This window comes from Periplaneta americana, chromosome 6 (assembly GCF_040183065.1).
Source record: "Periplaneta americana isolate PAMFEO1 chromosome 6, P.americana_PAMFEO1_priV1, whole genome shotgun sequence".
Lineage (NCBI taxonomy): Eukaryota > Metazoa > Arthropoda > Insecta > Blattodea > Blattidae > Periplaneta > Periplaneta americana.
Window position 1 is genome coordinate 91,804,260 of NC_091122.1, and position 13,708 is coordinate 91,817,967.

At 36.8% G+C, this 13,708-nt stretch overlaps 1 protein-coding gene across 6 annotated transcripts in view; it reads right to left on the minus strand.

Annotated features, from left to right (window-relative positions):
• LOC138701497 (uncharacterized) overlaps positions 1-13,708 on the minus strand; it is a 95,340-nt gene that overhangs the window by 11,905 nt on the left and 69,727 nt on the right. For 2 of the 6 annotated variants that reach the window (XM_069828439.1, XM_069828440.1), the window contains exons 2-3: positions 4,936-5,085; positions 2,201-2,325 (exon numbers count right to left, since the gene is read on the minus strand). In XM_069828439.1, the coding sequence (XP_069684540.1) occupies positions 2,201-2,325; positions 4,936-5,076 (266 nt within the window). In that variant the 5' untranslated portion in view covers positions 5,077-5,085. Of the gene's footprint in view, positions 1-2,200; positions 2,326-4,935; positions 5,086-6,477; positions 6,658-13,708 lie in introns of those variants that run through there. The other 4 variants (XM_069828443.1, XM_069828442.1, XM_069828441.1 and 1 more) reach the window with 3 other exon arrangements.

Consider the following 13,708-nt stretch of genomic DNA (forward strand, 5'->3'; position numbering starts at 1 on the left):
AGGAATATACCTATCACTTTTCGTTTCTTGACTATGCTTCAACGAGGCAGGAGAGCTGTTTATGCAACGATGCTAGGGGTCAGGATCGAGCATCCCATGTGCATCGGCAGGTACATCATTCTGTCCATACGCTGTTGTGCTGTTGGTTCGACCATTTACAGATTGAGGCCTATCGAGTATGTGCTTATTGGTGATAGTGTTTTATGTGTAACAATTTAAAAACTTAACTTGTAATTATTATTAAATAATGGAAGATACTTGGAGTAATTTTGTTCTACTATTGCTCATGGAAACTCAAGCAAAAAAGAATGCTAATTCACTGGCATCGTTTTTGCATGACTGCCTTCAGATAAATCTTAAAAAAATGTCCTAACATGGAAACTGTCATAATAATGTCTGATGCCGCAGGAGGACACAATAGAAATTCGACGCTTCTGAAGTTTTCTGCTTGGTTTGCCAAGGTATGTCAGGTTGAAATAATTCATGTTTCCTGTTCGTGACCATTCATTTACACAATATGACAGAAACTTTGGATTCGTGAGATCTGCTATGAAAAGAAAGAAACCATTGGAACTTGCCAAACCATGGTTGAAAGCTATAGCAACATGCAGAAAACATCGTAGCAACTTTGAGATTGTAATGGATCATACTATTATAAAAGAGCGGGATACAGCTATAATGCTCTATTTCATGAAGACTCCATCTCCTAGACGCACATTTACGATTACGAAGTATTTAATAGTGAAATACAAAGTCCTACTTTTCTGTGCTCCGAAAATTACAACCCCTTATGGATTCACCTTCAACTATTTCATCAGACTGAATAGAAATGATATCAAACCTACGATAGTTTCCTTCCCAACAATCAGTCAAGCCAAGGTTGACGACAAACGAGGACGACATGAAATGGCTAGAATTTGTCCTTGAAGAATCTCATAATGTATAGAAAAACAAAGTAGTACTATGCCTACGCATAGACAATAAACGTTTTGTAAAATAAGTTGATTAATGAGTGTTATTGTCATGATTAGGTATTGCTATGCTCTTCATTGAAATACAATGAGATTGTGAATATTGTTTATGTTAATATTTTTTTCTATTTGAAATTATTTTGTAAATAGTTTTTGCCTTTGTCTATTCTTTCGTTTTCATCACTCCTTAAGTTCATTTAAACCAAATAAAAGTATCTTTGGAAAAAGGGCACATAGGTCGTACCTACTGTACTTACTATTGTGACAAAATATTGGTAGGTTTACAAATGTAATATATACATATTAGCACATTAACAAACAATGAATTTATAAAATGTAAGTAATAATAATAATCCGTGGCGCTACAGCCTGTGAAGGGCCTAGACCGACCAGCTGGCTGCTGGCCTCACGCCCACATGCCTAAGCAGAGGTCGTCGATCATCCAACCAGAATGGAGGTATCGTGTGGTTAGCACGATGATCCCCCCAGCCGTTATAGCTGGCATTCGCAACTGGATTTCGCTACCTATCGTAGCTCCCCAAGTGCATCACGATGCTGGGTGGGCACTGGTCCCATACACTGGCCGAAATTTCATGAGAAAATTTCTTCCCCCATGAGGACTCGAACCAGCACGCATTCCGTAACGCAAGTCCTAGGCAGGATGCCTTAGACCGCGACACCACGGCGTGGAACATAAAATATAAGTACCCCTAACTAAATCAAAATTCTGTTTAAAATGCGTACTGGCAAAACAACACCTTTGCAGGTCATTATCTCAAAATGCACTTTATGGGTATGTGCTGTTCTTCCTGAACTGGCCTCAATTTACTTTATATTTTCTCTCTTAACACTCACTACAAAAACGAAGGAAAAATGTTAGAAAGTGAAGTAGAAAAGTTAGTAGTCTCATGAGTTACATCTGAGTATTTTATTGTAATATCGTGTTAATTTAGCACTGGTATTGTAATATGGTGTTAATTTACTACTGGTATTGTACCGATATATATTACTATTTTCCTTTATTTTGTGTTGTCAAAGACTAAAAACGTTGTGCATATCACCAACAAAGTACGAGTAAGTAGGATATCCAAAGGGCTTGCACTACACAAATGTGAGTAAAATATAACACTTGTGTGACAAACAAAAAGCATAATTTTGATAACAAGTTGTAAATCGTGAAGTCCTGATTATTTAAGTAATCTAAGTGGAATGATGTACTGTAGGCCTACCTGTTTGGATCCACAGCCACATTGTCGCCTTTCTTGATGTGCTTCACATCAGAACCCACAGCCGACACAACTCCGCTGAACTCGTGACCCATTATGAAGGGTGTGTCTCGACAAGGAAACTTTCCCTGAAAGAATTATACAAATCACTTGTTTAGACTGTGACTCTTTTCAACTAAACACAGAATATCGCATATGTTTCAGCTATTTTTCAATATTATTCGGTACTGTAGTTATCTAGGTTCTCTCTTCTGTTAACCATGGAGTTCATAATTCATAGATTATAATACAGTGTGATCGTTTTATTTCCTTATCACCAATGTGCACTTATTCCTGCAATTGTGTTAAGAGTTCCTTACTCTACACTCACTTAGTAATCTAGCCAGACATATCAAACACAGGCATTTCTAATCTTTAAACGAGGTGTAACAGTGACATAGAATCTCTTTTAAGTATATGTTGGAGTGCGATTCTGTAAGCAGAAGGTCTCATGCCCATGCTTGGCATCTATTGTCCAAGCTGATAAGTAAGGTTCGGATAAAGTACCGGTAGTTGTATCAGGATAGGCTGTATAGCTGTATAGGATTTGCTTCAGACTAAATAAACACGACTCCCTTTCACGAGCTAACACTCTACCTACTGGAAAGAGCACTCCCCACACCCTAGCTAAAACATCAGTGAATGGACAGTACAGCCGATAGGAACTGAATATTCGTCGTCACTATTGTTGGCCCCCAACATACTACAACTAGTTAATGTTTGTAAACAAAACGCACTGACCAAGGATGCCTATCCTAACACAGCTACTTTATCCGAACCTTACTGATAAGGTAATGCAATACAAGTGGATTTACTCAGTCCTGTGGAACAGAGTTAAGTTTCCAGCTCAGTCTGGCAGTCAGTATGAGCAAAAATTTCTTTTATGGAATCCTGTAATTCCTGGATTTAATATACAACAACGAATGTTTATTTGTCATGAATTCACTAACTCTGCCCGAAAAGTACTAATAAATTTTGCAGAGAATTTTCAGATATCAGAGTTCTTAGTCATCGTCCTGCGTTGCATAATCTTGTTAGCAAATTTAGAGAGACCGGATTTGTGCATTCAGTGCAATAGATAGTTAGAGAATGTAGTTATGCAAGGTCACATGCTCTTTAACTCTGTGGCTTTGTTTACATTCTCCAGATAGCCACTACGCTAAAATTAGCGATTTTAAGTTTAGTGAGAAAAATACAAATAAAGATGGCACAGTACCAGTTTTATTTAGATGTACACCCTGCCTATATTAAATATAATTGTAAAGCGAGAGTGTTTGTGTGTTTGTATGAGGCAATCTCAGAAACTATTTAACCGATTTCGATAGTTCTTTCGTCATTGGAAAGTGTAGTTCCTTTAGATGGACATAGGCTTGACATACTTCTTGACCATCACGCTCCATAGATCATAATATTTTCCTCTAGAATCTTGCAGGGGGTTTTCTCTCAACCCAATACGAGCAAATGCTGGGTAATTTTCGGTGCTGGAACCCGGACTCATTTCACTGGCATTATCACCTTCATATCATTCAGACGCTAAATAACTTAGATGTTGATACAGCGTCGTAAAATAACCCAATAAATCTTGCGGAGAGTAGTATCTAAAAACATTAGTGAGAAACGTGAAGGAACTATTAGCGAGAACCTTCGTCTGTGATAAGATCGAAACAAAACCAATCATCTTCGGACGAAATCGAAATTCAATATTGCGACTTTGCAATGTGTGCAACGGACCGAGTGATAGCTGTTGTCAGAACCTCTTATTACCATACAATTCATAGTGTTGTAATTATTAATAGTTACGTAGAAACATGTGATACACAACCTAGGTTCTCGCGTGCCATGATAAAAACGAGCAATATCTAGGAATGAAACAAAGCTTTTGAAGGTGCATCTATATGGTTCAACTTTTCTTTAACCTTTTACGCATTCAAGCAATGCATGCAAGAGTGAACACAATGCATTCAATTGTGCATGTCTTTTCCACTGAAAATGAGAATGCATGCAGCAATTGAAAGCTACCCATCGCCACTGGATATCCTGTGCATTATTTCGTTCAACACCAGCATGTAGCAAGCAGCTGATTGGTTTAAGTGGCCGTGAATAAACTGAAAATTGTTATGTGTTCGCGTAGGCTTCCGCGACTGGTGTACATGGTCTGTGGATAAGGTTCGGGGCTTCTACAACACAGCGGTCGAAACGTCTGCCACCAACACCAAGACAACGCGGTAGAAGCCCCGAAGCTTATCCACAGACCATAAAAATTGTTATCTTTGGTGATGGTAAACCTTTTAAGCTGAAAATGGCGGCAAGTACGATTAGCTTTATTAAAGATTATCGCAAATACGAATGCTTATGGAGTGTCCAACCACAATTCTGAGAATCAAGTAGACCTGAGTATTAGGTTCATATTTAATATTTATTCATTAACATATATTCGTAGTGACGATGACGTTCAACACGATGCACCATGTAGAAACAAAATCTGCATGCATCTTAATTGAACGTGCGTTTTCAACTTGATTGTTTCAATATTATCCTCAGAGTGCATGCGTACCGGTACGCGCATGGAAAATTAAACCGTGTAGATGCAGCTCGAGAGTTTTTATGTTCTGAGATTTCACCATACTTACAGTACCGGTACATCTACTGTGTCATAAACTGACAAATTCCCTGTTAAGTGTACCGTATATAATACATACTTCAGTTATGTGGATGTCCGTTCCACAGATGCCGGCAAACGCAACTCGAACCAGAACCTCTTTGCTCTTGGGTTGAGATGGTATGGGGACCTTAAGAAAACTCAGCTTTCTGTTCTGGGGGTCATACTGCACGGCCTCCATTTTTGGTATCTGCATGAAAATGAAAGAAAAATTATAGCCTAATACGACAATCGCTCCAGCGAATATGAAAAGAATACCTATAGGTGATTTCGTATCACTTTCTCATCACATGACGTATAATAAAAATAGAAAATAAATTTGACGTTTTTACTTGGTATTTCTAATGCAGTTTATTTTGTCGACTCATAAGTTAATTTATGTAGGTCTATAAAGTACATAATATTTTGTTCTAATAGGAAGCGTAATTTAATGTAGACCTAAATCACCATGCAGGTCTAATAATGGTAAAAATAACGGGAATGTTATAGAAAACGATTCCAATAATAATGGCATACTAAACCATGCCCCAAACCGAGAAAATCTTAACGCTATTTTGTAAAAAGCAGAAAATATATAATAATTTGAACATTGATGAAGTAAAGTAAGCCGTTTGGTATACAAATATAATTTTTTTAGTTTGAAAAACACTTTAGAACATTGAAGACATAGGTCTACTACGTTTAACAAAAATTTCAATAGTACGTACTGCCAAAAATGTAAACAGGTACCTACTGAAAAAGTGTTTTTGTACTCCAGCATTATAATAGTATACAGTATTATATAACGACATATAAAAAGGAGCTTCATTACGGAGAGGGTCAAGTTAGATCACGACCGGAGGGAGTGATCTAAGACCCACGAGTTAATAAGCTACTTATGTACGACTTGTGTACAATACTGGCTTTATCTACGTTGTTCGTTATTTTCCGAAAATTAGAAGAAAATAAATCTATAAATTCAATTAGGCTTATTAAATCTGTTACATCAGTGAAGAATTTTATTCTTTAATGATTCATGACGTCTGCTGTATTGTTGCTTTAGTAATAATTCGTTATAAAATGCTTCATAACACGTTGCTAAGTAAAATAACATAGAAATGTGTTCTCCATTTTATTTAATTAGCCTATAAAGGCAAACTTTTGCAGTACAAAACTGTCAAATAATTGCCTATTTTTCAACAATTATTGTTCTAGAGCTGCAAAATATTACCATGCCTACTAAAACGACATGATTTCTATTATGACAGCATAATTTGTGCCATAAAATTAGTATGTTATTATGAAACAATTTTCCATACAATACTGTATTTTAATAAATCACTGCTGTTATAACAACCCATTGTTCATAGGCCATGATATTAAACCACCCGTCATTAGACATTTGACATGTTGCTTATGATTTTATAATACTGTCGTACAAAAAAAAACGGCGTATGAAACACGTTATACGGTACTCGTAATATTACACATTTACTGTTTTCGTCAAAATTAGAAAACTCGTTTCACTCTCGTTTGTTAAACATTGATTCATGCAATAAAGTATGACACTATAAACTAGTTTCATATTATACTATTAATTTACATTGTAAATTTATTGCCTGGGCAGCAGAATCTTCACTTCACCCCAAAGCGTAGAGAATTTATAGCCGACTGGAAGCGTCCTTGGAATCACTAGATTAAATGAGAGGAAGGGACATTTTCGTCCACTTACTGCAAACACACTCAACACAATGTAAATCCGGAACAGCTGTTGCAGCTTATATCAAGTGTCGGCAAATGTACGTCTCAAAAATTGATGATAACAGCATAAGCCAAGGTCGCATATTGTACCAAACAAAGTTACGCCGACAGTGATTTTAATTAAGTACCTACACTTGGAATAAGTGTGATGCCCTTGAAGTCTCATGACAGAGCATTGTTCACTTTACAGAGCCTAGGATCCGTGTGTTAAAGCCTGATTTCTTCTGAAGTCAGACATCATTTCAATTCCCGTTTCGACTTCTCCCTGTAGCTGAAACCACAGCAATGCACAGAGGACCGAAACGCAAATCTAACTGGACTTATATTCTATCCAACAGATTTTCTTGAAATTTTACACAAGAGTTACAGATAGCATATATTATTTTTTGTATACGAACTCTCATTATGTTAGTGTACGAGGAACTACCCCTTTATAGGGGTTGGTTTTAGACAAAATTAATAAGTTTTCTCTTACCTAACAGATTTTCATGAAACTTTGTATAAGAGTTACAGGTAGTATATATTGTTTGTGTAAAAACTCTCATCACGTTTTTTGTTAGAGGAACTACCCTTTTAGAGGGGTGGTTTTAGAGAAAATTAGTAACTTTTCTCCTAAGTAGCAGATTTTCATGAAATTTTTTACAGTGTTGCAAGTAGCATACATTTGTTGTATTTAAATTCTTATTACGTTTGTGTATGAGGAACCACCCCTTTATAGGTATGGTTTTAGATAAAATTAATAGTTTTTCTCCTGTCTAACAGATTTTCTTGAAAATTTGTACAGGAGTTACAAGTACCCTATATATTTTTGTGTACAAAATCTCATTGCGCTTGTCTTCACTTTCCATTTCTTAATTTCAATCCTATATGAAATGTGCAGGAGATATTCGAAAAATAAAATAAAGCAATGCAGGGTTGAAAGTCCAAATTTATTGTGTTCTTCAGTACCTACATGGTTTTTCCGAAACAACAGTGTTATTCAATGCCTTCGGGTCAACACCACATACATAACATCCTTACGCCCATGTGTCTGTAATAGCGTTAGGGCCTACAGATTTTTACCTCTACCATAGTCAGTAAACAGTTTCTGATGTACCATATTCGCTTTGTGAATAACTGTTATTGTAGATGGTTTAAGGAACACGATTTGGTTTTCAATTATACTAACTTCCCTTCTCGTAAATTCGGTAGTTTCCTTTTCAAACACTAAATTTATGGCTTAGTTCTTGTTGCCAATGTGCAGAAAAAAAAAAGATATTGAATGTCCTTCTTTTAGTCTACTGCACTTTCGCAGAATAGCTTTCTGAGTCTTGTAGAGATTAGGTGGATGGGGTAAATACAGCTGTTTTTCTAGTGAGTATTGCATCATATACCGATTTAGAAAATTTTATGTATTTATTTATTTTATTTTTGTTTATTTATGTATTTAATTGTTAATTTGCTTTTTTTGTTTTTGTTTGTTTATTTATTTAGTTAGTTATTTTATTTTTTTAACCAATCAGCATACTTGATACGAAAATTTTCTTTACCTATAAGAATCTGCTTCCACTGATGGCTGAAATTATTTACAAAACCCTTTAGATCCCTTTGTAAGCATTTTTCTACACCTTTAGAACATTCCTGTATTCCTTTTTTTCAATATACAGTAGTTAGTAAGCGTTTCTTTTTCCAGAAGCTTCGAATCCAGTTCTTCAAAGAGCTGTAACCGCGTGATAGCTGGTTGCGCACCGACCTCTAAAATTTAAAATAACTTATAAGTTGCAACAATGTACAAATAATTAATTTATACTTGCCGTAGACTAGAGATCTTGCACTACATTTTAACACAATTTAGATCGTGACGCATTATATTAAAAGACTCGTCAAAGACATTAAATGTGAAATAATAGTTAAGTTTCTTATAGAAGTAATGCCATTAAAATTATTGAGTATCTATTGTAAATAATTACTGAAACTGGTTAAAATATAAATTTCCATACCTTCAGCTACATGCTGTATATCAAAACACCACAATGAACACTCACGTAAAATAAATACAACCACAGATTTCCACCGTCTAAACACGACTCTGAGAGGCAGTGTAAGTAAACAACGCATGCGGAGATACTTCAGATTAGGGGCTGTGCTCTGATGTCAACATTGCACTGACAAGGAAAGCTCACCAAGTGATAATGGATTTTTGCAACGACTGTTCCCCCATTATGTTCCATTTTTAATAAGAAACCTCTCTACAAATTTTTACATCCGGAAAGGGTCTAGTTTTCGAGATAGGATTTTTTTAAATTCTTCACTTCAGAGCTATTACAGCTAATGCAAACAGTGCTATGTGCTAGACATATCGGGCAATAAATCTCATCTACAGTAGCCCTCAAAAGTATTTTGTAGAAATCATATGTCACAATTACATAAAGATAGTATTAAATAGAAAAAAATGCCAGTGGATAATTGAAAAGTATGTATTTCTAATCCATTTAGTACGAAAATACATTTAGTTTAAACAGAGCTATCTTGCGTACAAAATAAATTGAAAATTCTTCTGGATCAAATAATTTCTAAGATCAAGTATGTAATGAAAAAAAAAATTCTGGACTCAGAAAAAAATCAGCATTTCGTTGCATACCCCCGAGCTTTGTCATAGTAGCACATCTGTTTGGCATTGAATTCACAAGATTTTTCAATCGCTAGAGTGGAAGTTATGACCATTCTTCCAATAAGGCAGCAAAGAACTGATCCTTATTTGAGTAACTTCTACGACAAACACGTCGATCCAGTTCATCCTAGAGATGTTCAATAGTATTAAGATCCGGACTCTGGCTTGGCCAATCCAAAAGTTTGATTTTTTCTGCACAGAATTTTTTTAAATGGCCGGAAGTGAGTTTTGGATCATTGTCCTGCTGAAAAATCCAATTAGATGGCATATTCTTCCTCCCATGTGAAACCATATTCTTTTCTAAAATGTCACTATACAAGAAACGATTCATATTCCCTTCTATTTGCACTAGAGAACCAACTCCACTTCTAGAAAAACAGCCCCACACCATGATGCTCACACCACCGTGCTTAATGGTCGGTATCTGGTATTTTTGTTGTCTCTTTGGTTTTTTTGGTCGACGTACATACTGCACACCATCAGAAGAAAATAAATTAAATTTACTCTCATCACTCCATAACACATACAAGTCTGTAGTGTTCCATGTTTGATACATTTTTGCAAACTCTAATCTGGCCTTCCTATTTTTTTGGATTTATGAGTGGTTTTCGTGATGGTCGTCTACCATTTAAATCATCAGCTACTAGGCGACGTTTCACAGTAAAGACATTTAGGTTCCGTCCATGGTGCTGCTCTAGATCATTCCTAATTTGTCGAGCCGATTCTCGTGGATCAGCACCCGATTGCTTACTGCTTACTGTCCTCCCTCACTGTTGTTTTTCGAGGACGACCAGACCTTGGCTTATTGTCTACTGACCCTTCCTGTTTTTGCCGTCGAATCCATATACTTACGAGTTGTTGTGACATACAAAAATCTTTAGCAACGCTAGATTGCGATCTTTCCTTCTTCTTCTTCTTCTTCTTCTTCTTCTTTTTCTTCTTCTTCTTCTTCTTCTTCTTCTTCTTCTTCTTCAAACACCTTGTCTCTCATCCACAGAGTATTTATTTTGTTTTGGTATGCTTGCAAGGTTCTGTGCTGTGCAAATAAGCGCTGTCTAAATACCTAAAGACCAATATTTAATGTATACCATGCCACCAAATCAAACCACAAAATACACCGTGTCCCGCTTAGAGGGATCGAGAAATAAATGCTCACCACTTAAAACCAGATAAAGATATTGTTGAGATTTACATCTGACAAAATAGAGAAACCGTCCAAGTTTACGCAACAAAGTCTGAAAACAGCTGCATGCGTAACTTTCGTTTGTTTGTTGCTAAAACAAGCCTGGTGCCATTTCGTAGGAGAACGCGCCATGGTTAACATGTGGACACCACAACAGAAAGTTCAGTGTGTGCTATGGTTAGCAGAAGAAGAATCTGTTACGCGAGTACAACGCCGTGTTCGTTGTACATGGATGGGTGGATCGGAAGACGATGACCAATTGCCTGACCAATCAGGTCACCCGATCTGACCCCCTTGGACTTTTTTTCTGAGGCTTTGTGAAGGATGCTGTGTACCAAAGAGGCAGAGCTAACACTTTGGAGGAACTGAGACAACGCATCACAAATGCAGATGCGCTAGTGACTCCACAAAGGCCACGGGAGGTTGAATACCGTCGTTTAGATGTCTGTAGAGCAACTCACGGCGCACACATCGAATGGCATTCAGCATTTTTCGAAACTCGGAGAGTTTTTACATCAAGTTATGTAACAAGTTATGTTAATAAACCATTATTTACATTTGAAATTATCACTTATATCTCGATCCCTCTAAGCGGTACACGGTGTACTTATGAGCTAATGGAATATACATTTATATTGTTATTCTATGAACTTGCTGTTTCCTAGATACGTAACCACAGCAACGTGACGCTATTCGTAGAATGACACAGCTGTGTGCTTTGCGTTGTTGTAACTGCATGCAAACAGTAAACCTTAACTACAAAATACTTTTGAGCGCTACTGTAGCTGCATACCGTACTATCAAAATCTCTTTAAATAATATAAGTTATGAATATTACATAACATATATATAATGTTCATGAAATTGGCTATAGAATAGTGTATGAAGAGATGACAAGGAAGTGTATGCATACCTGAAATTACTCACTGTACTGATCACAGTACTGCAAATCGTTGTAAAAATGGTCAAAACACAGGGAAGTTTGCACCACGAACATTTCAGAAAAATATGTTTCTCACAGTCAGCTTTAGAGTAGTTCTGTACAATAACGTGAACACAGAATTCTACAGGCATGCCGAATCTATTAGGTAGTTGTCAAGATACCCGGCTTTATGCAAGCCATATTTAAACATATTTACATATCTAGGAGGTGAAAACTGATTATGTGTGAAGGACGGTAGTTTTATCACATTATCTCTCTGATGCAATATAATATTCGTGCCAAGTAGCAAAACACTATGAGAGACATTTCGAATGAAATTTTTCCAAGGTCTAAAGTCATAAACGTGAAGAGGCTGAACAATCGGAGTCGTGTGTTTTGGAATTATTGTTAACACTTTCACTGTTTTACCTTTTATAGTTTGTCTACCTCGGTAACGTGTCCACGAGTCTACAAAAAGAATGCTATGATCACTTCCATAGATGGAAACAATTTGAAGAGGTGAATTTTCATAAGCTCCCTGACTTTGAAGGCAATGCATAAACATTTGGGGCCTTAAACATTTTCTTCTTCACGATGGCAATGGAGACATGAGACTTATATGAGTGACAAGCGATTATTTTGAAAAATTATATCTTGAAGGCTAGGCCTTCTCCGAATGTATAAATGTATAGGGAGATTTCTTATTTGAAATGGAACATATTTGGGGAAAATCGTTGTGAAAGTCCATTATCATTTGGTGAGCCTTCCTTGTTTGACAGGTTTCTAGTGTATGGAATTGAGGAAAGTTACTTATGATTTATTGAATAATATACAGGAATAAATAATTATGTTTTATGAAGAAGAAAAATACTTTTGTCCGGCCAGATTCGTAATTTGACCCGTGCAATGAGATCAAGGTCAGGATCAGATATTGATGTTGTTACATCGAGCCTCGGTCCTCTCGAGAGTGTCCCTCGCTCGCTGCGCATGACCTCGCCTCCATAAATTCATTTGCGTGACCGAACTTTATTTTTGCCGACCACGTGGTTGTAAAGCATGTGCGCATCATAAACAGCCAACCATCTCCACAGATTTTGTTCGCCCATAATAACCTCATCCTACTGCCATATTAAATCTTTTGTCTCTCTCTCTCTCTCTCTCTCTCTCTCCAAATTTTACTTAATTTTACATGCGCTTTTGCTTCTCTGCCTTTCAGTGTAAGCTAATTTCTCGAAGGGAGGATATTGCACGGGTTGCATATGAGTGATCTATATAATCTATTAGAAATTTAATGACGTGTCCACACCTGTGGAGTAACGGTTAGCGCGTCTAGCCGCGAAACCAGATGGCCCGGGTTCGATTCCCGGTTGGGGCAAGTTACCTGGTTAAGGTTTTTTCCGGGGTTTTTCCTCAACCCAATATGAGCAAATGCTGGGTAACTTTCGGCGTTGGACCCCGGACTCATTTCACCGGCATTATCACTTTCATCTCATTCAGACGCTAAATAACCTAAGATGTTGATGAAGCGTCGTAAATAACCTACTAAAAATTTAATGACGTATGCAATTTTCATCTGTATTATCTTCTTACCATCCATTTAACACGACAGTATATGAACTGCCAGGTTATCACTTTTTGGTGGTATTTTGGCGAGAAAAAGACAAGGCTTCGCCATGAGATAACCTGACATTTGCCAGTTTGAGAAACCCTAGGAAGAAACCCAATCAGATAATCAGCCCAAGTGGGATTCGAACTCAACGTCAGAGTGTAGCCTTGGATAACGAGTCCAGCTCGTTACCCTTGCATTACGACGGTTACTGTAATGTCTTATTTAAGTTTACGTTGATGAAATCAAACTGTATTCATAAGAGCGTGTGACGCCACATTGTATTTAGGTCGTTTAATACTGTATTAAATATTGTAAATTGGAAGTCTAACAAGGAACCCTTCCGAGATATTATTTTATTTTGGTTATTTATTTTTGGTTCGGACACCCAGAATTAGTACTTCAAATAAGTAATGACACAGTTCTAAATAGCCAGTCCTAAGAATTTTGTTTGCGAGAATATTTCGAAGAATGAAAATCCTGTGGTCGCCTTGCTTCTATGACAGTTCGCATCATAATATACTGACCACCACGTGTTGCAGCTGCAAGATTTATCATAGCAAATCAAGTGAGGTGACACTTCTAGTACCGTAACGAAAATATTCGTTAGCGCTTCTTTCAGAAATCAATGTGGTTGTATGAAGAACTGATAATTAAATGCTTTTTATGATATTGCGTGTCATAACTGGCGCGTTTCCAATAAATATGGCGG